Source organism: Notolepis coatsorum, assembly GCF_963971535.1.
Source record: "Notolepis coatsorum genome assembly, chromosome: 11".
Classification (NCBI taxonomy): domain Eukaryota; kingdom Metazoa; phylum Chordata; class Actinopteri; order Aulopiformes; family Paralepididae; genus Notolepis; species Notolepis coatsorum.
This window is the reverse complement of record NC_140175.1, coordinates 104,516,288-104,541,926: the sequence shown is the minus strand read 5'-3', so window position 1 is coordinate 104,541,926 and position 25,639 is coordinate 104,516,288. Positions and strand designations below refer to the sequence as shown.

Below are 25,639 nucleotides of genomic sequence, written 5' to 3'. Positions count from 1 at the left end.
GAATTGTCAGAGTTTGGCGCTATACCGTCGAGTGCGACATATTTCTATTAAGTCAATAATAGTCTATTTGTGTATAGTGTATCGTGCGGCTAAAGTTCTACAGTGACCAGCATCTCCAACGCTTCCTCGTATTAGCTAGAGTTCTTATCCAGGCTGGGCTGACCACATGGCGCTTTCACCCGAGGAGACCTAGACGAGAACCGTATGGACATGTACACTGGATTAATCTACCCGACGACTACATAGCCCTTTGCGGCTGGAATATATTTGCTTTGGTCCTGTGATTTATGGAGCGGATAATCGCCGACGCCTGCACGTGTTGGATTTACCCCGCGAGGAGTCCAGTCGAGTCGGCGCCTCAGAGAGCCTGAGGCCGACTAGCTTTCTTCACTGTGGAGCTACAGTCTACGGAGAACCAAGCTGTATTCGTCTGTGGATCAAGAGGCTACTGCACCGGCTCCTGTACCTGGAGTCTCCCTAGTCATCGTTGACCAGATGTTCTACTACCGACAGATCTTCTACCCCTGCTGGCTTACAACCAGGGGGAACCCCTTCCAGTATCTCCCGCTATATTACTAGTGTACCATAGATATAATTCCCTAAGATTCAGGTTGTATAATTACCTCCTGCGTAACCAGAGAATGGACATTCATTATTGATTTGCCTACGCATATTCCTTTGCCTTACAAGTGCATTCAAAGAATAATGTAAAGTATCCTATGTACCTTTTGCTCCATTAAATACTTGATTATACCTTTGTTTGGAACCGATTTCATTGTGGGAAGTGTTCATCATATTCATATATCGTGTACTGTATGGCCAGTAATTAAAGTACATAAAGCGGTAGTGGTTTAATGATACCATACTTATCAATACAGTCAGGGAATTGTACCCCTCAGTTACAATTGGTCCTTCGAGCCGGAGGGTAACTAGTGTAATATTAATATAGCGGTATTAATATTGACATGGCCTATGATGAACACTCCACAAAACGGTTCTCCTAAAGTAGATCGCCCGCAGCGTAGACGGCAGACACCTCAGTACTTAGAGGATTACGTTGCCAATATACTACCTAGCCTTCTACAGACGGTAAACGCGGAAAAAGTAGATAGTAAAATTATGTCCGACCCTATCGCCCAGGTTACCCCGCCAATAGAGGCCCTAGTGGGTTCTAACGTAACTGACCAAGCTCACAGTAGGGACCAGGAGGGACCTGACACGACTTTACCCCCCGCCAAGACCGAAGAAGTAGTCCCCGGAGAGCTCCAGGATAAAGACAGCTCTCCAGGGATGGAACTCTACCCGCTACAAGAAGAAGAGACCCCGGAGATGGATCTCCAGGACTCGCCACAGGAGAACAGATCTCCAACGAGTACTGCCAGGAGCGGATCACCTCAACCAGCGTCTTCCCCCAGCGGGGCGGACAAGATGCTGGCACAGGCATTCCTCGCCAGCCTAGCAGCCTCTACAGAGCGCGATCGACTCCAAGCACAGATGCTTAGCGAGCGCGAACATTCTTCCATGGAAAGAGAACGCCTTCAAGCGCAGCAACGGAGCGACGAAGATCGTATATGTAACTGAGGGGTACAATTCCCTGACTGTATTGATAAGTATGGTATCATTAAACCACTACCGCTTTATGTACTTTAATTACTGGCCATACAGTACACGATATATGAATATGATGAACACTTCCCACAATGAAATCGGTTCCAGTCAAAGGTATTAATCAAGTATTTAATGGAGCAAAAGGTACATAGGATACTTTACATTATTCTTTGAATGCACTTGTAAGGCAAAGGAGTATGCGTAGGCAAATCAATAACGAATGTCCATTCTCTGGTTACGCAGGAGGTAATTATACAACCTGAATCTTAGGGAATTATATCTATGGTGCACTAGTAATATAGCGGAAGATACTGGAAGGGGTTCCCACTGGTTGTAAGCCAGCAGGGGGGGTAGAAGATCTGTCGGTAGTAGGACGTCTGGTCAACGATGACTAGGGAGACTTCAGGTACAGAAGCCGGTGCAGTAGCCTCTTGATCCACAGACGAATACAGCTTGGTTCTCTTGTAGACTGTAGCTCCACAGGGAAGAAAGCTAGTCGGCCTCAGGCTCTCTGGGCGCCGACTCGACTTGACTCCTCACGGGGTAAATCCAACACATGCAGGCGTCGGCGATTATCCGCTCCATAAATCACAGGACCAAAGCAAATATATTCCAGCCGCAAAGGGCTATGTAGTCGTCGGGTAGATTAATCCAGTGTACATGTCCATACGGCTCTCGTCTAGGTCTCCTCGGGTGAAAGCGCCATGTGGTCGGCCCAGCCTGGATAAGAACTCTAGCTAATACGAGAAAGCGTTGGAGATGCTGGTCACTGTAGAATTCTAACCGCACGATACACTATACACAAATAGACTATTAAAGACTCAATAGAAATATGTCGCACTCGACGGTATAGCGCCAAACTCTGACAATTCAGTTATTAATTCGCACGCGGTCTCGATGCTCTATTCTGAGGCCAAACAGGCCATACTTCACCGCACGTTGTATCGTGGGTGAGGCTTCAACTTATCGGTAACATACTAAGGACGAAGGGTACGGAGGTAAGGGCTAAGGGGCTTCTACATTCACCTGCGCCGTATTTATACGCACAGTGAACAAACTAGTTCCAATCTCATTCTCTGTCGCGTATCCCTGGGCAAGGCCGGGCATGTCCAGACACATCTTGACGGTGACTTTGAACCTGGCTACGGAGGCCGGTCCCTGGCGCCGGTGGACCGCTGTCCAATAGGAGAATGGAATATTATGGTCTGGGCTAAACGGATATTCCGTGTATATGTACAAGGAATATACAGGGGATATCAAACGATATACAAATACTATGCAATATATATCAATAAATAAATATATATATTCGGTTTAATCTGATCCTTTGTAACAGTATACGTCTAGAGATTAGACGCCTTCAGACGGAAGAGAATATGGTAAGAGACCGGGCCGAAGCAGAGCGCGCCGCCGCCGAAGCAGAGCGCGCCGCCGCCGAAGCCCAGCGCGCCGCTGCCGGTGCCCAAAGAGAAGCAGAGCGCAACATCGCTCTCACCAAGCGCGAAGCCGAGCGCGACCGATTACAAGCGCAGATAATGGAGCAGCTGATCGCCAGGGCGACACCCCCTCCCTCCGCACGGGGTTCCAGGGCCTCGTCAAGACACGGGTCAAGGGCACCCTCCCCTACCCGATCAAGCGACCCTGAGCCCGACCACCAGAGAGAGCCTATACCCCCCTCCGAACTCCTTCCCCGACCGGTCCACGCGAGGACCAGCTACAAGGAAGAAACGGTCTACACCGCGGAGAGGCTAAATAGACGACTACAGGATCTAGAGGACCTGCCAGAGCAAAAAGAAGAGGGAGAGGAGGAGAGTCAAGCCCGACAGCAGCACAGAACTCCACAGGACCAGGAGGTCCAGTACAGCCCAGGCTCTACCCCCGCGGCTCTGCGCTACAGACCCCCGACTCAATTCACGGGTGAGCTTGACGCACGACCAGCTCCGAGGAATAGCACCTGGATACGCGGGCCATGGTACCCAGCAGGTACCAGCCCACCAAGAGGCGTAAGAGGAGACTCGCCTAGGAGGCCTCTCTTCCAACGCTCACCGATGTGCCAGCCATCCATGGCATCATACATTGGCACACCGACGTTTCCGGACTTCACCCACGAGAACAGAGCACAGTACACGGAGCTACGAATGTGCTTAGAGACAATGATGTCCGATGTAGCTGACGAACCGTACAAGTATGCTATCCTACTGAAGCACCTCAAGGTGCCCCGAGCGCACAATATAGCGCTGGCCTATGCCACCTCTACTACCCCATACACAGCGGCTCTAGCAGCACTCGACCAAAGATATGGACGCATATGGGATTACGTAATACAAGAGATAAGGCATATTGACCGCCTACCCCCAGCCACAGACAATCGCTCACTAGATGACCTGTCTATCAAGGTACAATCCCTGGTAGGGATGCTGGGGGCGCAAAGAGAAAAGGGTATGCACGAACTGTACGCGAACTCTAATGTCGAGAGGATTTTAGAGAAGCTTCCGCCCGCCCGACAAGAGCGCTTCAGGCGGCAAAGAGACCACCGTGATCCTAACGGTCCCGAGCCATCCCTCCTAGACCTAGACGACTTCCTGGCGAGAGAAGTCAACAGCCTACGGTTGGATACGTTCATGCGGAGCACCCCAAGCTCCAGAGAGGGACCTAGGAGAGCAAACGATGGCCGAAGATTGGTGACCGTCATGCACCAATCAGAATCAGTACCGAGCAGCAAGAACCACAGTACCCCCTCGATGAAAGAGAAGTGGAAGATGGTGTGCCCGTACTGCGAAAAAGAACACTGGTTGTCACAATGTGACACGTTCAAGAAGATGACCGCCGACGAGGTGGGTCAATGGATAAAGTCCAACCGACGCTGTTACCGATGTGCGCGCAGTCACATGGCAGCCGACTGCCGCTTAAAGAAGAGGTGTAGTCGGTGTGACGGAGCCCACCTAGATGTCCTACACGACAGTAACAGAAGAAAGCCTGCACCCTCAAGCAGCACAAAGGCAAGTGTTATGTACATTGACCCCGCCAGCAGCGGGGGCGCCCGAGTGCTCTTAAAGGTGGTCCGCGTAACACTGAGTTACCAAGACAAGGTCATGGACACTTACGCCGTCCTTGACGACGGGTCAGAGAAGACCCTTCTCCTCGCGTCCGCTGCGGCCCAGCTGGGGCTGCGGGGGAGCGAAAACCAGATGACGATTCGGACAATAAGAGATCTAAAGACGATAAAGGGCGAGAATGTCTCCTTCACTATCGCAGCAAGCGGGCAGCCAGAGAGACGGTATAGGATTACTAATGCTTTCACCAGCCAAGAAATAGGCCTGTCGCAGTACACCTACCCCATCGCCAAGCTGATGGATAAATATGTGCACCTGCGTCAACTACCTATCCCGCTCATAGACGGTGCCACCCCGACCCTGCTGATAGGCTCCGACCATGCAGACCTCATAGTCCCGATAGACCGGGTCCACACAGGGCCCAGAGGCTGTCCTGCAGCAGTCGAGACCCGCCTAGGATGGACATTACAAGGCCCCCTCGCTAAGTCTCTTAACCGAACAGCAGCCACTAGCTGCCTCCACTCCAGAGTGACAGAAGAAGACACCACCCTCCTACAGCATGTCGAGAGGCTATGGACACTAGAGACAATGCCCTTTAAGAACGAAAAGAAAGACATTCGTTCCAAGGAGGACATTTACGCTATAGCACTCCTCGAGCAAGGGACAAAGAGAGTCAAAGTCAACGGAGTGATGAGATACGCAACTCCACTCCTGAGGCGAGAGGGTATGCCTACCTTCCACGCCCCAAAAGAAGCGACGGAGCGGTATCTATTGAACACAGAGCGGCGCCTAGCCAGAGACCCCGCTCAAGAGACTGTGTACCGCGCTGAGATTAACAAGCTAATCACAGCGGGACACATAAAGAAAATTGACATTAAAGAGGCCGATCAGACGACCGAATCATGGTACGTGCCGCACCACAAAGTCCACCACAACGGCAAGGATCGTATTGTGTTCAACTGCAGCTACCAGATCGGATCACAAAATCTGAATAAAGAGCTCTTGCCCGGCCCAACACTCGGCCCCTCCCTACTAGGCGTGTTACTACGTTTCCGCCAGGACAAGGTGGCCATCAGCGGCGACATCAAAGGGATGTTCCTGCAGGTGAGACTAGTGGAGGAGGACAAGCCCCTGCTGCGGTTCCTATGGAGAGAGAGGATCGGGGATGAGCAACCAGCCATCTATCAATGGGAAGTCCTCCCTTTCGGAACCACATGCAGCCCATGCTGTGCTACGTTTGCACTGCAAAAGCACGTCGCAGAGGACCCAGCAGCTGATGAAGAGGTCCGAAAAAGTGTAGGAAATAGTTTCTACGTGGACAACTGTCTGCAAAGCGTCTCGACGCCAGAAGAAGCCGAGGCCCTTCTACTCAAGCTCCGCGCCTCCCTGATCAAAGGCGGCTTTGATCTCAGGCAGTGGGCCAGCAGCGACCCGCAAGTATTGCGCAGCCTCTCCCCCGAGGACAAGGCAGCAAGCAGCGAGACCTGGATGGCGACCATCCCAGGAGAAGCCCAAGAAATGACATTAGGACTAGTCTGGCGCTTCAAAACAGACTCGCTCCATTATAAACACACACCCCTGACCAAGGAGCAGGGAAGGTCGACTGCACTACCGACCACCAGACGGAGTGTATACAGAACACTCGCCAGACAATATGACCCGTTGGGATGTATTCTACCTTACACCACCAGGGCAAAGATGATTGTAAGAGCGTTATGGGACAAGGACCAGGGCTGGGACGACCCCATACCCGAACACCTTGCATCCACATGGAGAGAGTGGGAGACGGAACTCAGCTCACTCCCAGGTGTTAACATACGCCGCAGCTACTTCCCACCCACAGTGAGGCCGGAGACGTGCCAGATGGACCTGCACGTCTTCAGCGACGCCTCCGAAGTAGCCTACGGTTCGGTGGCCTACTTGCGTGCCCGAGAGGAGGGAGGAGAAATACATACTGCTTTCATCCTGGCCCGCTCAAGAATAGCCCCACGAAAGCAACAATCTATCCCGCGTCTAGAGCTCTGCGCAGCCCTAGCAGGAGCGCAACTCGCCACGTTAATCCAACGTGAACTCACCATTCCGGTGCAAAGAACAATCTTGTGGTCAGACTCCACGACAGTACTCACATGGATCCGGTCTGATTCGTGCAGATACAAGGTCTTCGTGGGAGTCAGAGTCACAGAGATTCAAGATTTAACAGAAGTAGCAAGCTGGAGGTATGTGGACACAAAACACAACCCAGCTGACGTCATCACCCGGGGAATGTCCCTGGATGACCTCACCCGTCACAACCTATACAGTGACGGGCCAGAGTTCCTCAAGCTCCCGGAAGAAGAGTGGCCTACACCCACCCCACGGGAAGCGAGTAAAGAGGAGGCCGAAAACAAGAAATCTATGTTCTGTGGATTGAACACACTCGTCTCCACAGACCCGGACATAGACGATTGCCTCACCCTAGAGAGTGCGCAGCTAAAGACATTCCTGTGGCACCACCCAGAGGTTCAGCTCACTACTGACATTACAGCAGCTGACTACGAAGAAGCAGAACTTCTTCTACTACAACGAGCCCAGAGAGACTCGTTCCCCGATGAGCTAGACTGTCTACAGGGAGCAAAGCCCGTCCCATCAGACAGCAGACTGCTCCACCTAGCCCCCGAGAGCGACGCCCATGGTCTCATCAGAGTGGGTGGTCGTTTGCGGAGAGCTCCAGACTTACCGGATGACGTCAAGTACCCGATAGTCTTAAACAGCCGACACAAGGTCACAGAGCTGATCATAAAGAAATACGACGAGGATGTGCATCACGCCGGGGCAGAGAGAGTCTTCGCGGAGATCAGACGTCGTTATTGGATACTGCAAGGGAGAGAAGCAGTGCGGCGCTTCCAGCGAACCTGTCTAGACTGTCGTAAGTGGCGAGCGCAGCCCAGTATACCCCGGATGGCTGACCTACCTCCCTGTCGCTTCCGACTCGGCGACAAGCCTTTTCACTCCACCGGTATGGACTGTTTCGGCCCGCTGTATATAAAGAAAGGAAGAGGAACCGAGAAGCGGTGGGGTATTGTATTCAAATGCATGACCACCCGAGCGATGCATATAGAACTCCTTCCAACCATGAGCACACTCATTCCTTATGGCCTTCCGAAGATTCACATCGCGGAAAGGTAAACCGTCTATATTGTTGTCTGATCACGGGACAAACTTCAAAGGCGGAGAAAGAGAGCTGAGAGAGAGCTTCCAAGCTATGGGCCCAGAACTTAAGACCCACCTCGCTCCATACCAGATTGACTTCCAGTTTAATCCCCCGAACGCACCTCACTTCGGTGGAACTTGGGAACGAGAAGTACGTTCAATAAAGACAGCCCTGTACGCCGTGCTTGGGGCCCAGACCGTGGCGGAAGAAGTCTTAATGACAGTCCTCACGGAGATCGAGGGAGTATTGAACTCAAAGCCCCTCGGTTACGTCTCAAGTGATGTAGCAGATGTCGACCCAGTCACCCCCAACACACTCTTGATGGGGCGGCTGGACCCCGCGCTACCACAGACAATGTACAGGCCTGAAGAAGCGAACGGCCGAAGAATGTGGAGGTACAGTCAAGTATTGGCTGACAAGTTTTGGAACAGCTTCCTACTCCACTACCTACCGTCTCTACAGACCCGCCAGAAATGGGTGAAAGAGAGAGACAATTTGACAGAAGGAACAGTCGTCATGATTATCGACCAGTCACTACCCCGAGCTATGTGGCCGGCTGGCCGCGTAAGCAAAGTGATCACCGGTGCCGACGGAAAGGTCCGAGCAGCCGAAGTGCTCGTCCAAGGGCGGATCTACACCCGACCCGTGGCGAGGCTAATAGAACTGCCAAGGCTCCCCGATACCATCGATGACGACCATGACCCCATGACTTTGTGAACTGACCGACCCCTCACAACAGACATTGAGTAGTGGACAGTGCGGTTAATCTGTCTCTGTTTAGCTAATTAGGTGGGACTAATTAGGGGGCGGCTGTTACAAAGGATCAGATTAAACCGAATATATATATTTATTTATTGATATATATTGCATAGTATTTGTATATCGTTTGATATCCCCTGTATATTCCTTGTACATATACACGGAATATCCCTTTAGCCCAGACCATAATAGTTCATTCTCCTATTGGACAGCGGTCCACCGGCGCCAGGGACCGGCCTCCGGAGTCAGGTTCAAAGTCACCGTCAAGACGTGTCTGGACATGCCCGGCCTTGCCCAGGGATACGCGACAGAGATGAGATTGGAACTAGTTTGTTCACCGTGCGTATAAATACGGCGCAGGTGAATATAGAAGCCCCTTAGCCCCTTCATGAGTTACCAATAAGTTGAAGCCTCACCCACGATACAACGTGCGGTGAAGTATGGCCTGTTTGGCCCCAGAATAGAGCATTGAGACCGCGTGCAAATTAATAACTGAATTGTCAGAGTTTGGCGCTATACCGTTGAGTGCGACATATTTCTATTAAGTCAATAATAGTCTATTTGTGTATAGTGTATCGTGCGGCTAAAGTTCTACAGTGACCAGCATCTCCAACGCTTCCTCGTATTAGCTAGAGTTCTTATCCAGGCTGGGCTGACCACATGGCGCTTTCACCCGAGGAGACCTAGACGAGAACCGTATGGACATGTACACTGGATTAATCTACCCGACGACTACATAGCCCTTTGCGGCTGGAATATATTTGCTTTGGTCCTGTGATTTATGGAGCGGATAATCGCCGACGCCTGCACGTGTTGGATTTACCCCGCGAGGAGTCCAGTCGAGTCGGCGCCTCAGAGAGCCTGAGGCCGACTAGCTTTCTTCACTGTGGAGCTACAGTCTACGGAGAACCAAGCTGTATTCGTCTGTGGATCAAGAGGCTACTGCACCGGCTCCTGTACCTGGAGTCTCCCTAGTCATCGTTGACCAGATGTTCTACTACCGACAGATCTTCTACCCCTGCTGGCTTACAACCAGGGGGAACCCCTTCCAGTATCTCCCGCTATATTACTAGTGTACCATAGATATAATTCCCTAAGATTCAGGTTGTATAATTACCTCCTGCGTAACCAGAGAATGGACATTCATTATTGATTTGCCTACGCATATTCCTTTGCCTTACAAGTGCATTCAAATAATAATGTAAAGTATCCTATGTACCTTTTGCTCCATTAAATACTTGATTATACCTTTGTTTGGAACCGATTTCATTGTGGGAAGTGTTCATCATATTCATATATCGTGTACTGTATGGCCAGTAATTAAAGTACATAAAGCGGTAGTGGTTTAATGATACCATACTTATCAATACAGTCAGGGAATTGTACCCCTCAGTTACACTTGTGCTACAAGATTTTGGCCTGTGCTACAAAACGATCAACCTCTGTAGCACCAGTGCTATGTGCAAAAAAAGTTAACGTACAGCCCTGCTCCAGAGTGTGAAGACGTTACAGCAGGGCTCCAGAGTGTGAAGACGTTACAGCAGGGCTCCAGAGTGTGAAGACGTTACAGCAGGGCTCCAGAGTGTGAAGACGTTACAGCAGGGCTCCAGAGTGTGAAGACGTTACAGCAGGGCTCCAGAGTGTGAAGACGTTACAGCAGGGCTCCAGAGTGCACCTATTTGGTCAGATTTTGCGACCCGAAATAAGTCCCTGCTTTTTTGTTTGCAACGGGTCCAATGAGCCTAACATGCTTTGCATCCTCGCCATTCCTGTATGCTTACGTCGCCGTAAAAACCTAACTTAACGTTAGCTGCTAGCGCTAAATAAGCTAACCCTGCTCACAGGCACAGAGAAAACAGCCGAGTTCCAATAGTGAGGGAAAGGGGGGAGGGGGGCTGAGCCAGTCTCTCTCTCTCTCTTTCCCTCCCTCTATGTTCAATGATTTTAAGTAGCAAAATGTTACACTATAAAAACGACCTGGATAGTTGATGATAAACATTTAACTTCATTAGCTGAAATATTCAAAAATCATTAAGTCTGCTATAAGCCATTATCCTTTTCTCTCTGTGCTTGTGCGTATGCGTGTGTCCCACACAGACATCCTAAAAAAAACACCAACTCAATCTGTATGGGCGCAGCTGTGGCCAAAAAACATCCCCTCTGGATAGGGCACACCAGCATCTCCTGCGTTAGTGGCGAGCGCCTTGCCCACTGCGCCACTTAGCCGCCCCTGCCCCGCCAAGTCCTCTATCTATGGAGATAGATATTATGTTTTTGCAAGCGTTGGCGGTGAAACACGAGATACTGCGTGTTTGGCCGTCAAAGAGTTAAAGGGGAGCCCCTAGTGGTAACAGGTGGAGCAGCAACATCCATTATTCAATTCAGTCTAAACTGCATCCTTGTTATTTCAATACTTTACAACATTAGAACACTACACTCTCCCGTTTGGAAAATAGTACCGTTGGTGTTTTATTTGAAAAGGCTCATTTATTTTTAGAACATATTGAAGAGACCATTACCAACAAAAAACATTTCGGATAACTTTTACTGTCGAAAAAAGCGAACCCATCAAAAGTCGGTTCATTAGTCAAGACATTTTCACATCCCCACTACGAAGTGTACAGAATTACCCTACTGGGATGGTAACACACTGGTTGTCATGGTAACTCACCGCAGAGTCTACCTCGAGAGCTGGTCTCTTAATCCTGGGGGACTCCACCCGCTCGGACAGTCTCCGCTTAATGGCGACTTCTGTAGGAGACTCACACACACAACAACAAACAAACAGTTACCATCTCACCACCATATGACACACAACCACAATATCAGACAGATCACCACAATATCAGACAGACCACCACAATATCAGACAGACCACAATATCAGACAGACCCACCACAATATCAGACAGACCCACCACAATATCAGACAGACCAGTTTTGAATGATTATCATGCAGTTCAATGCAATGAACAGCAAATGGATTATTTTGCATATGTGAACACATAATGTGATATCCAGACAGAGGAAACATGAATGAATGAAGAATGCTTCAATACAGGTGTTACTGCATGATACAATTAAGCAAATAGCATCCTATCATGCTCTGTGGCATCAGGTATAAAATGCTGAGCAGGACCAGTTGACCTAGATTTTGAGAGAGGCAGAGTTGATTTAGCAAAAAATTTAAGTATATATATATATATTTTTAAATATATTCGAATTTTATTTTCCCATTCGAATCCCATGCCCATCGAACAAAGCTTTGAAGTATTTAAGACAGCCCTAGTAGTACCTTACATGTTACTGGTATATTATATTAGACCTACCTTGAGTGTAGTACAATACACCTCCTCCTCTGACAATACGATGACATCATCCCTCGCTGTCGTCTCTTTCTCCCTGGGTCTGGAGTGGACAGACAAACCGGACACACTGATAACCACTTAACTTAACCTAACCCAACATAAACTTAACTCAGCTCACAACCACAAACGATGTATTCTCCTAATCCAATGCCCTGGTGCCAAATGGTGCAAGACACTTCAACTGGACAAACAGAGCAGGTCCACACCATATGTCTACCATCAGGAGGCGGTTAGGTTCCTGATAGAAGAACCATGGTGGAGATGGCTAGAAGCTACATCAGACTCAGTATGGTCAGGTTCTAGACAGAAGAACCATGGTGGAGATGGTTAGAAGTGACAGCAGATTGAGAAGAACCATGGTGGAGATGGTTAGAAGCTACAGTAGACTCAGTATGGATAGGTTCATGATAGAAGAACCATGGTGGAGATGGTTAGAAGCTACATCAGACTGAGTATGGTCAGGTTCTAGACAGAAGAACCATGGTGGAGATGGTTAGAAGCTACATGAGACTGGGTACGGATAGGTTCCTGATAGAAGAACCATGGTGGAGAGGGTTAGAAGCTACAGTAGACTCAGTATGGTCAGGTTCTAGACAGAAGAACCATGGTGGAGATGGTTAGAAGCTACATGAGACTGGGTACGGATAGGTTCCTGATAGAAGAACCATGGTATCGCTTTCAGCAGTTAAGACAGTTTGTTTCAAATGGTCCAAATCAGAAGTGAAATTGTTTGTTTATGTTTCACGATAAACAAACTAAACGTTGGGGCGGCTACGTGGCGTAGTGGGCAAGGCGCTCGCCACGGATGACGGAGACGCTGGGCTTGCCTGTTCGAGCCCAGCGCTCCACATTGCTTTCAGTTTAGCTGGTCGTTCATACTAATACACATTGGCCGTATTAGGGGGTGGGAAACTGATGGGTGGGGATCGGGCGTTGTGGACAGCGACTCCTACAGGTCGGTTGGTGCGACTGCGCAGTAGAATCAGGAAGTGTCTGGGGCAGCGTGAGCCTCCCACGCGTTACTCCTCGCCACTGAGAGATCGAGCTGCGCAGGTGAAAAGATGCGACTGCTGTTACCTCAAGTACCGGAGGGGACTTGTGCTATGTATGACTTAGTCCACATTGCAGCCGGCTTGTGGGAGGCAAGAAACAGCGTTCGTGACAGGGGAGGGTTGAATTGGATGATACGAAATTGGGATGGGAGAAAATATAGAAAAATGGGAGAAAAAGTGGATAAAAAAAAAAAAACACCCCAAAAAACACAGAAACCACAAATGAAACCAAACAGAAAGTAAATGAGTATTATTCCAGGGACGACATTTCAAGACAGGCCCCAGGAATGAAGGATGCAGTGACCATAAGAGAAGGAGTCAAGCAGAGGGTTCAGAAATGCCACATGTCCATGTCCCTTATGGAGGCTTACTGCACTTCCAACCAAAGAGGACAAGTCCTGGGTCAGTTTTGATCAGATTCGTGAACACCTCAATCCTCACATGGATAACAGAGGGAGATACCATTTCTCTGAACCAGTCCAGGCAGAGTGAATTGGACGTGATTTTTTATAACTTTCCTTTTCATGGTGAGGTTGACATTTTCATGGAATTGCTCCAAAACTCATTTTCTGATTTAACCAATATTAATATTGCTGTTCTCTGTATAGAAAACACTTTTCAAATAGAGCTATTTTCCAAAAACGTTTTGTAATTTATTTTCAGAAGTGACTGATATTTTGAAACTATTTAAGACCTTATTTTTTTTTGTTTGTGATTTTTGTGATGTCACAGTATGATGTCATAATAGAACATTCTAGAACATTTGTGATGTCACAGTATGATGTCATAATAGAACATTCTAGAACATTTGTGATGTCACAGTATGATGTATGATGTCATAATCAAACATTCTAGAACATTTGTGATGTCACAGTATGCATAATCGAACATTCTAGAACATTTGTGTTCTATATATATTCAACAATTCTCTCAGCAATTCCTGGCATTTTTTCAGACTACAACATGAATCCAGACTGGTTTGACCCTCAAAATGGTCCACCGAAGTCAAACACATGTGGGTAAAGCCCTATTTTTTATAGTGCTTTTTGTCTATTTCAGACGTGTAACATCCATAACGCAAGAATGTAACATCCATAACGGCACTTTTTTGTGATTCATTCCTTGAGAGGAAATGCCAGGTTTTCCTGAATGTGCTTTTTGGGTACCTCAAACCCTTCCCTACAAAGTGATAGTAAACATGTTATTCTTTGAAAAAGATATTCACAGAGTTTTCATCATGTGTTCACTGAATCAGAAAAGCTTTCCGTAACATCCATAACGCTGTGTATTTTGTCACCTATCTCAAAATCCAAAAGGTCAAAACATTTCTTACTGCAGGCTCATCTTTATCTCAATAAGTGTAACTAAAATATGTAAATTATACTTCCAATTCAAATTGATGCCTTGTCAATGTTAAGTTAAGTTTCCAATGTTCTCTCTGAATGTAACATCCATAACGCTGGAATTGCCCAGGAGCCAGGGCCTCATTCACCAATACTTTCTTAACGTCCAAATCTGTTCTTACCCAGGTGTGCTGAATGATGAATCCCACTCATTCTTAAACTGAAATGCGCGTTCTCATCCAATACATTTGCATACAGACACGCCCCGCCAGCTCCTTATAAGGCGAATGAGGCGTGTGCAAAAAGGCGAGGGCGGTGTGCAAAACAGCAGAGGTTGGGCATCTGCATTAAGGCTGACATGTGAGTGGATTTTGACTCCCGCTCCTTCCCACACCCACAGAAATAAATCCCATCCCATCCCAGGTAAGTTTAGAAAAAAAATATCCCACTCCCTCCCACTCCCACAGAGGACTGATCCAAATCCCGTCCCAATCCCGAGCCAAACTTTTATAGAATTCCACTCCCATCCCACTCCCGTTTACCAATCCTGCTCTGTTTTTCTTCCTCAGTATAAAATATGCAGTACAACATGGGTCACATCATGTCTGTAGGGCTGTACGTTAACTTTTTTTGCACATAGCACTGGTGCTACAGAGGTTGATAGTTTTAGCACAGGCGGCCACAATCTTGTAGCACAAGTATAAAACGTGTTATATTTGTAACAGTCACAAATGTGCCTATTGTATTTGTGTTATTTAGTTGCAGTGCCATGTTTGGCTGTCATTTTCATGCTGACAAGTTGACGTCACACAGCCAGACACGTTACGTGTAAGGAATTATGGGATTTGGTGTTGGATGTATGGACTCTACTAGGGGTTGGAATCACCAGTTTCATCACGATACGATATTGATTCTTTGGACAACGATACGATATTTGCCGATATCACAAAATCTGCCACGATACAATGCAGGTGCCTGCAATCGATATGAGACGATATTATAAGCCCATTTAACACAATCAGTAACATTTAGATCAACTCAAAAAAGGTAACAAAAATATAATTTGAAAATAAATTATTTAGCTCTTCCAGACATTTAAATCTATTGTTTTGTAAATAGACCTCCTGTTCACTGTAAAGTGCCACGTTTTGATATATTGAGCTTTAACACTTTAATCGCCGGAGACACCGAAACTCGTCTTTCCCCGCCATGCTCATTCTGCCGAAGACGCCGTAACACGTCTTTGATATCAATATTTCAAAAGATCTGTGATCAAAATCATATTTCTCCCCCGGGGACCTGAGATATACTGCTGAGCTCCACTCAACTCTCTAACGGTTCAAGAGCGCCATCTGGTGGCCGATCGAGGGATCGCCCAGGGGAGAAACAGGATGTAGAAGCTGGTGCTCATTTCAATTCGGTCCGATCACTCGCTATAGGTCCCGGGACTCGAGCTCGACACAATACATAGCGATCCGTTGCCAATAACTCGATAAACAACATGATTTGGACGTATATACTATTATACAACCTGGAAATGGATCAGGTATTTCTCCATCCCATAATAGAAAAAATTCTGTTCCACGCTCATCTGCCAACGGCGCGAGGAAGCTACGGTGAGTTTCAGCGTTATTTTCTAATGTCCTCTATACTAACTGCTCTAATGATCATATCACCCACACTAGATGAATGATATAACGTTGCCCACGGAATTATAAACGACCCCCCGCCCATCCGGTCAACATCAGATCATACGTAGTAACTTCTAGAACTACGTGCAGTTGAATTTTTTTATCTGGCACCGATCGCTATCAAACTGTATTTGATCATCAATATAATGCATTTAGGGCTATAAATCAAGTTCTGGAGAAAGCTGCAGAAAACGATAAAAACATACTTATACTTTAGACCGTATTTTAGTATGAATATGTGAATGAAAAAGTATAACGTTGCTACACCCTGAACAATAGATATAGGACATTGAATGGGCCATAATAATGTCAATTTAGCAATACAATTAAAAAAGTTATAGCCCTGCAAAGAAGGGGAATTCTCCATAGACAAATAGAGCTGGCTAGGGATGGTAAATTATGAATTTAACCATGGCGATCAAAGTGTTAAACTTGAAATAACTAAGTTTAATTTTTTGGAACTCACAACACAACCTAAAACCCCTCCCTACCTCCCTCTCCCAAACAGTTCCTATTTTTTTTTATGTTGCATGATCATGTATACATTTATTATGTATTATATTTTACAGAGAGAGGCTGAGGCTCCCCCGCGGCCCCGCCCCCTGCCTTTCCTCACTGTTTTATCTGCCTCTGAGCCGAGTTAGCTTAGTTTAGTTACCGGTAGCAGCTAACTAGTTCGTTTTGGTGAGGATGCAAAGCATGTAAGATGCATTAGAAGCGTTGCGGGGAAAAACAGGCAGGGACTTATTTCCTGGTCGCAAAATGTGCACTCTAACATAACATAGCACGCTGTTGTTGTTGGGCTGCTGGAGCTGCGCTTGGGAGGAAATTAGACTTGCCACAGGATTTTCAAAATAAGAGTATCGATATGAACCGAATGCCTATCGCACGGGTGCTAGTGCAGTCAATTCATTCATCGCACAGACCAATTTTTTCATAGCACGCTGTACAGCCCTGATGCCTGCCTTAGTTAAATATAAAACCGCGGGAATCCCGAAAAGATGTCATCCTCTAATCTGCACCATGCTGATCCATTTCAACAGGAAGCGATTTGCGACTGATCTCAAAATAAGATTAGATTCAAATGTATTGCTATTATACAGCACAAGTACAATACACCATCCAACCAGAGTGGATAAATAAATGCTCCATAAATAAATATTAATTAATTAATTAATTAATAAAAAAAACAGATTGTGAGGCAGCCTTAGCGCACGAGCGCACAGTCGCACACACACACACACGTGCGCACATACTGTATACGTGCAAAATGAATCGTTCCAGCAAAGGCTTTGTCAATACTGAACGACTGCGCGCTTGTCAAGAGCCAATCACGCAGTAGGTTGGGAAATACCTGACCTGTCACCTATCTCTCTGAAAGGTCCCTGTGGATAAAACCCAGAGTGCGCTCAGAACTTGTAGGTGTGGAGGCACAGGATTTGACCGGCGTGTGTTGTGTCTGAGTTGAGGCTCCAGTCCAGAGTATTGCATACATCTAAAAGGACCGCTCTTGTCTTGGCAATCTGAAACAGTTAAGCAGCCACTCATCTGGCTCTGCAAATATATCTAGATTCTAGACGATCTCTAAATATGCGTTCTATGCGTACGGCCTGGGCTGCCAGAGCATCTAACTGTTCTAACAGCAATATATAATCAATTTCAGAAGCAGAACGCACGCAATAAGTTATAATAATAATAATTATTATTGAAAAGTTCTGGGTTTTTTAAGTCGTATTTGGGGGCAATTGACCAATGGTAGGCTTTCTTTTTCTCATCTGGGTAAGAGTTTCTTATCAGGGTAATAGTGCTTTTGACCACTCTTAGAATTTGGTCTTGCCTAAGAGAAAAGCAAAAATAAGAATAAATGCTAATTAAGAACAAAATAAGAGGAAATCTGTTCTTATATCGCTTCGTGAATGAGGCCCAATGTCAGTCAATTATAGTAAAGAAAAGCTTTTGTTTAAGTTTAAGGAGATCTAAACCAATGTTCATAAATAAAAGAGGCAGAACATCTCAGAATGTTTCAGACTGACCTGGTAAAGTTGTCTACAGCCATGGGAACAGCATGTGGACTAGAGCTGGATAATGAGAGTTTTGGATATTGGATATGGATAATGGGCCTCATTCACGAAGCGATATAAGAACAGATTTAGTTCTTAACTAGCATTTCTTCTTATTTTGTTCTTACCTGGGATTCAGCAATGTTTTCTTATTTTTGCTCTTACTCAGATAAGAAACTCTTACCCAGGTGATAAAAAAAAATTAAAAAAAATGCAAATAATTAAAGCGCGAACGCGCATTTCAATTTAAGAACAGGTGGGATTCATCATTCAACACACCTGGGTAAGAACGAATTTGGACTTTAAGAACGGCTTGATGAATGTGGCGGTGGCTTTTCTTATTTAAGAAAGAATATAAGTATAGGTAAGAAAGAATATAAGAAAAATATAAGAAAAATAATAAGAGAGTATTGGTGAATGATGCCCATTGTTTCAATGAAAGATCAGTGCATTGACTTAATTTACAAGTAAACCTATAGATATTTAAGTGCAAGTCGTTTCATTTGCATATAGGTTACACCTATATGTTACGCAAAAGTGTGTTTGTCCTCTTAAGCTAGCTGTAAATTATGCCGAGGGCTGCCGAGCCTGTGATGAGACTAACATTGTGATGCATTATGTTTTAGTACCACTTTTTTAAGTGTGTGGTTTGATGCATATAGATAGATCCATTTTATAATCTGTACTGTCTTTACAGTAAGTCTATTTTAAAATCCAGAGAAAACAAACAGCAGAGGTCTGTGCTGTTATTTCAGGACCTAGGACAGCAGCAGAGGTCTGTACTATGTTGTTTCAGGACCTAGGACAGCAGCAGAGGTCTGTACTATGTTGTTTCAGGACCTAGGACAGCAGCAGAGGTCTGTACTATGTTGTTTCAGGACCTAGGACAGCAGCAGAGGTCTGTGTTATGTTGTTTCAGGACCTAGGACAGCAGCAGAGGTCTGTGTTATGTTGTTTCAGGACCTAGGACAGCAGCAGAGGTCTGTGTTATGTTGTTTCAGGACCTAGGACAGCAGTAGAGGTCTGCGTTATGTTGTTTCAGGACCTAGGACAGCAGCAGAGGTCTGTGTTATGTTGTTTCAGGACCTAGGACAGCAGCAGAGGTCTGTGTTATGTTGTTTCAGGACCTAGGACAGCAGCAGAGGTCTGCGTTATGTTGTTTCAGGACCAGGGTGAGACCACCTCAAACAGGTGGACCAGGGTGCGGTTGTTTGGTGGTGTGAACCGGAGTTCGACTCATCGGAGGTAAACACTCTGGACTAAACAACTAATGAAGGCAGGAGTGTCATTAGGGTTGGGCGGTATAATGGTTGAACCGGTAGAAGGTAACCTTTAGGATTTTTCACATTTAAAAAGGGGAATTGAGAGTTGAAAGCTCTGGCAAAAGCTGGCGTAAGCTGAACTTTGTATGATGCATCTGTTCTCCCTTGTCTGTTTTTAACATGCTCTCTTTTATCATTTAGTAACTTTGTAATGATGTGCTGTCTTGGCCAGGTAATGCTTACTAACAACAAAATAGGATTTTAGATGCTTTGCATTGTGGGTACACTGGGTAGATTAGGTAATGTCAGTTGACTTACCTGACGGAAACAACAGGGCCTGTTAGCTCTGGATCAGACTCAGCGTCTGAGACCATAATCACCACTGTGTCCATGGCTCTGGTCTCTCTGAGCCTGGTCTGTTCTGGTATGATCTGGGGGCTGATCTACTGGATCTGAAACAGCAGAACAGCTGAATTCACTACAACAGCTGTGGTTCTGATCCATTATATAACACAATATACATTAAGTTTGCTTTTATTTGTCACGTATAAAGTACATGTACATTACAGTAAAATGCTTGCATTGTGCATTATGATACAAGATAATGGATGGATGGATAGCCATACAAGGACAGGACAGACAGTTCTCATTATATATTAACTTCGTATAACTTGGTATAACCTAGTTTAACTTTGTATAACCTGATATAACTTGGTACTGTATAACTCTGTATAACAGCTGCTTAACATTATCCTAACTTAAGACTCTCTGTGTGGAGTTTGCATGTTCTCCCTGTGTGTTCGCGTGGGTTTCCTCTGGGTACTCTGGTTTCCTCCCACACCATAAAGACATGCATGTTAGACAGGGACTACAGATGGAAACTAGCTCATTAGCTAATTCTGACACATTTACATTGATGTGGAAACTGAAGATGTTGATTAATGTGCACCGTCCCTGGGTAATCTTTTTTTTAAATGTCTGAAAATAGGGCTACAGCTTAAACATTGTTAGCCTAACATTAACCTAGACACTCAGCAAAAGGGCACACTTGCATGTTTATTCGTATGTTATGTATATAAATGGTATATGTGATGTGTTGTGATGTCATGTCTGTATGATGCATGTCTAAGCATCTCATTCCCCTACCCCCCCCCCCTACAAGGACCACAATGGAAATAAGCTGAGCTTTCTTGTGTACTGTACATCCTTGGCAGTACCTCCTGTCTGTGATTTCTGTCACGTTATTTTTATATTGTCAAATAAAGTCATTCATTCATTCAGCCTAGCTCATAGCTTAATGTTAGCTTAACATTAGCCTAGCTCATAGCTGAACATTTGCCTAACATTAGCCTAGCTCATAGCTTAACATTAGCCTAGCTCATACTGAACATTTGCCTAACATTAGCCTAGCTCATAGCTTAACATTAGCCTAGCTCATACTGAACATTTGCCTAACATTAGCCTAGCTCATAGCTTAACATTAGCCTAGCTCATAGCTTAACGTTAGCCTAGCTCTTAATGTTAGCCTCACATTATCCTAGCTCGAGTCATAGCCTAACACACTATCCTAGTTTATAACTGAACATTAGCCTAGCTCATAGCTTACTGTTAGCCTAACACTATCATATCTATGCGTAACATTGTCCTATTTTATAGCTTAATGACGTCAGCCCAATCCTAACGACGTTTGTTTACATCTGCAGCAGAAGAAGAAGTTACTGGAAATGTAACGTTATTTAACGAACCGTTAGCTCCATGTTCTGACACGTTAGTCAGTGTGTGTTGGTCTCTCTGTTAGTCTGTGTGTCGGTTTCTAACTCGAACTACACGCACACACTAAACAGTAACACACACAATACACTATGTCAATAGGACCACTATCTCCTCTAACTGTAACTACACCCTTGTTGTTACTAGTCTCTCTGTTCTAACTAAGTCTGTAATATGCTGGTCTGGTCTCTCTCTGTTGATTAAAGTCTCGACGCAGCAGCTTCGTGGTCAAATCAATCCAAACAGAGTTGTATGTAAACTCATCGTTAGCTTAGCTTTAGCACCAGCGACCAAAACCCCCAAAACCAGCGCCGAGAGAACACTTCCTGCTTCAAGTGGGGAATGTGTGCGACGTCGCCGGGGCACGGACCAATCAGAGGCCAGTGCGCATTGCGATCCTGAGTGTATTTTAAAGGGGAGGTTTGTTGGAATGAATGAAGTCGGTTACAGCCAACACGCACACACACTTGAAATGTTTATTTATGTCCACACATGAACAGAAGTACAAGGAGGCCTCATACAAAGGACATAAACAATGCGAGTGCAGTCAGAAAATTATGAAAGAACAGTCAGGTACAAGGTGCATGGACGGCAGAATCATGGGAAAAGGTAACAGCGCCTCCTCCAAATTGAGCGGCTTTTCATGTCAAATTTCCCACGGGATAATAAAAGTATTTCTATTCTATTCTATCTATTCTGATACTGAGCAGTACCTGGCTAACTGCTTGGCCTTCCTTTTGGGGAGACAGGCTATTTGTAGGCCCCTCACAACCAACTTGTGCACATGCCCTAGCTAGGCTGCCAAAGATAAAAACTAGGAGTTTACATCTGTAGCCTAGCTGTGAGATGGTCTGCTGTAGCTGTTGGTATTTCAGCATTTTGGTTAGGAAGGCTTCTTCTAAGCTGTAGTCAAAACTAGTACAGCCAACCTCAAGAATGGACACCTCCCTAAGGTGTTCATTTACCACAAATACATCAGGGGTGTTAGCTGTAATACTAGAGAACATGGAATCATCATTGCACAGGTTGAACATGCTTGGCTTCACAGTAGAATGCTTAAACAGCGTGATGGAGGACCTAAAACTAAGAGAGATATTTATTCTTTCGCTATCAAATCTACTATTCTGTCATGCCTATATGTATAGAGGCCCCTGTATACATGGCAACCATTTAAGATGTGGGACATGGTTTCAGCTATTTGGTTATTGTCATGATGAACAGTGAGGAGCATGACTGCCTGGAAACCGGATGGAGAGATTCAGTTTAGATGGTAAGACCTGTAATCTCGCTTTCAGAGTAAAGATAACAATGCACTCATCTATGGCAACATTTTTGAACACAGAGTGAGAGACGCAATCTTCCCCTGCAGTCTCAACTCAGTCCATTGTTCCCGCTGTCTTTGCTGTTGTGCCCACAGGAGGCGACCTCGGGCATTAGTCAGTGGAAGTTGGTGATCCATTCCACACACAGACATAGATGCTCTGACTGAGATACTGGGGTCAGATATAATATTCTCTGAGACAGCCACTGCCTCAGAGTTAGACCCCACCACTCCGGGTAACATCAGCCCAGCAACACATGTCATTAAGGTCCGGCCAGTCTGACCACACACCAAAGCCAGGAGAGCGACTGTCCAGCTTTCCATTCGGCTTTCTCCTGAAGCCTAGGGAGCTACACACACACACACACACACACACACACACACACACACACACACACACACACACACACACACACACACACACACACACACACACACACACACACACACACACTGCACTACATCACTGATCTGACAAAACTTGCAAATCCACCAATCATTTACAAGAGAGATATATAATTGTGAATGTACTGTATGATGTGATGTTTTACCTAATTAGGCATGAACGCACTGTCTAGTCATATGGTAATTATGATATGACTGCCGTCTTAATGGTCATTGGAAAATAGTTTTCTTTTCAATCAGCATTTTCTTCTGTTCAAACATGCATGTGCTACGGTAATTTAGCTGAGAGAGATCATGAAGGCCATGGATGAAGCTGACTGAAAGGTCCCGTTGCTTCAGGGTTGGTAGTTTGGTATAGTTTTGGGTTATTGAGTTTTGAGTTAACTTACAATTTGTCCTGCATACAAGTCTAAATTGAGCATATCCATGCAAACACACGTGTGCACACATACATACACACACACACACGCACGCACGCACGCACGCACACACACATACACACACACACAAACACACACACACACACACACTCTCGACACCTGCTTTTTGTTATTATGTGGAACACCTTTTTGCCAGGAAGTGTAGTGACTTAAGAATTGGGGTGATCTTTTGGTCCCTGTAAGAACTCTGAGTGATTTTTGATGGTGTTTCCTGGTAAGTGCTGTCAAAAGACCATTGCAGTAGTCAACCCTGTTACTGTAGAAGTAAAAGCAACTCCTGCATGTTGTAATAACTGCAATACGTAATAATTTATTACAAAATGCGGGGCAATGTATTACCTATTGCATTCAAGCTGTGTTGCAAAATGGGTTGTTAGTTTTCACAGAAGAGATCACACCCAGAAGTAAACAGGAAGTGAAATATGTGACACCTCAGGCATAGCAAAAACATATGACACTTATATGACACATTGTGTATGGTGTTATGTGTTATATGACACATTGTAGACATACAGTATAGCTGGTGTCAGCTCATCTCACATTAATCAACTCTATTCAATGAGCTTAAAGTTGGGCTAAAGTGAGACTTTGATTAGTTCATAATACCATATGACCATATGACTAGACAGTGCGTACATGCCTAATTAGGTAAAACATCACATCATACAGTACATTCACAATTATATATCTCTCTTGTAAATGATTGGTGGATTTGCAAGTTTTGTCAGATCAGTGATGTAGTGCAGGTTAGCATAATGGAGAAGAGATAGAGGTTTTGTGTTGAGAAGGAATACAGTGTGTGAGAAAGTTCATACTGCCCATTATCTAGTAGGTCTATTTAGTATTGTAGTAGTTTAGTAGAATATTTTGAAATATATCACATACCACATATATTGATGGATGTATTTACAGTTTCCTTGTGTAGTTTGTATGATTTGTAAAACATGTATGTTTGGTGGGTATGTGGACATATTTATCTGGGTATGTGTGGTGTTTATTTGCTTTTACTTCTACAGTAACAGGGTTGACTACTGCAATGGTCTTTTGACAGCACTTACCAGGACACACACACACACACACACACACACACACACACACACACACACACACACACACACACACGCTCACTATGAATTGAAAATGGGGGACCCTGATTTAAACAAGACAAACGTCTTTCTCTGGTCTGCATCCCCTTAATAATTGTGTGTATTGAGCCGTACTGTATTGTACCCATTCTGCAATCTGTTAAATAAAGTTTTCATTCATTCATTCATTCATTCACTCACACACACACACGCGCACACACACACACACACACACACACACACACACACACACACACACACACACACACACACACACACACACACACACACACACACAATACACTATTATCAATAGCACCACTATCTCTTCACCAACGTGAGCCTCCAGGTCTCAAGGCAATAACATTGTAAATACAGGTTGTGTGACATCATATAGTTCTTAATGATACAACGATCCTGTTGTCTTTGTTTGTCAATAAGGTTGAACTTCCCTTCATGTATGGACTAATGCATAAATTATTGTAATTGTATAGTAGTGTATAGCTATAGGAACCAGTTTCTCAGGAACTTAGCATGTCTTTTTTTTACCATGCATATCTTGTGTATTACCTATTTTATTTTTTCTATGCCTATCTTTATTATTGTATTTTGCACAATCAATGCGGGCATGATGACCACCTGCATCTCACTGTATTCCCTGGTATGTTATATGACAAATAAACCTCTTGATTCTTCTTGATTCTTGATGCATAATGTCAGTCTGTGTTGTATTTGTTTCATTTTTCTGTCACTGAGAGAGGTGCTAAAAAAAAAATTAAAAAAAAAAGTGCAACCTTTCTCACGACGTCAGCCCAGTTGTTTTGGTCCTCTGCCCAATCGGATGGCATCGCTTCCACTCCTACCGGAGCCGAAATGGGTCTAAAATCTAAACGCCTGCCCCCCCCCCCCCATGGGCAGCCCGGTGGCGCTGCATGCAGGAGGGAGGGACGCCTCTATCATCAGACAGTCAGACACCAGCAGAGGCAGCAGAGCAGCCCGGCCGGCCAGCGCTCCTCCTCCCGCACCCCGCGCCGAGGAGGACCCCGTCTCCACAGAGAGATTAAAGTTGTCGGAACAACAACAGTGTCAGTGAGTTGACGCCTTCTTCTTCCTTCCAGTCATGATGCCAGTTCATCCAACAGCAGTGGGGGCCGCCTGGCCCGCGGGGGCCACCACCACCACCACACCAGCAGCAGCAGCAGCACCGCAGCAGCAGCAGGACGAGCAGCAGCC

At 45.6% G+C, this 25,639-nt stretch overlaps 1 protein-coding gene across 1 annotated transcript in view; it reads right to left on the bottom strand.

Moving 5' to 3' along the window:
* The window catches only part of smarcad1b (SNF2 related chromatin remodeling ATPase with DExD box 1b), a 120,232-nt gene extending 98,783 nt beyond the window's left edge, over nucleotides 1-21,449 (bottom strand). Inside the window, exons 1-4 of the mRNA XM_084325267.1 lie at nucleotides 21,131-21,449; nucleotides 19,704-19,837; nucleotides 11,939-12,017; nucleotides 11,282-11,371 (exon numbers count right to left, since the gene is read on the bottom strand). Coding sequence (XP_084181393.1) covers nucleotides 11,282-11,371; nucleotides 11,939-12,017; nucleotides 19,704-19,777 — 243 coding nt within the window. The 5' untranslated portion in view covers nucleotides 19,778-19,837; nucleotides 21,131-21,449. The remainder of the gene's footprint in view (nucleotides 1-11,281; nucleotides 11,372-11,938; nucleotides 12,018-19,703; nucleotides 19,838-21,130) is intronic.
* Between the last annotated feature and the right edge of the window lie 4,190 nt (nucleotides 21,450-25,639).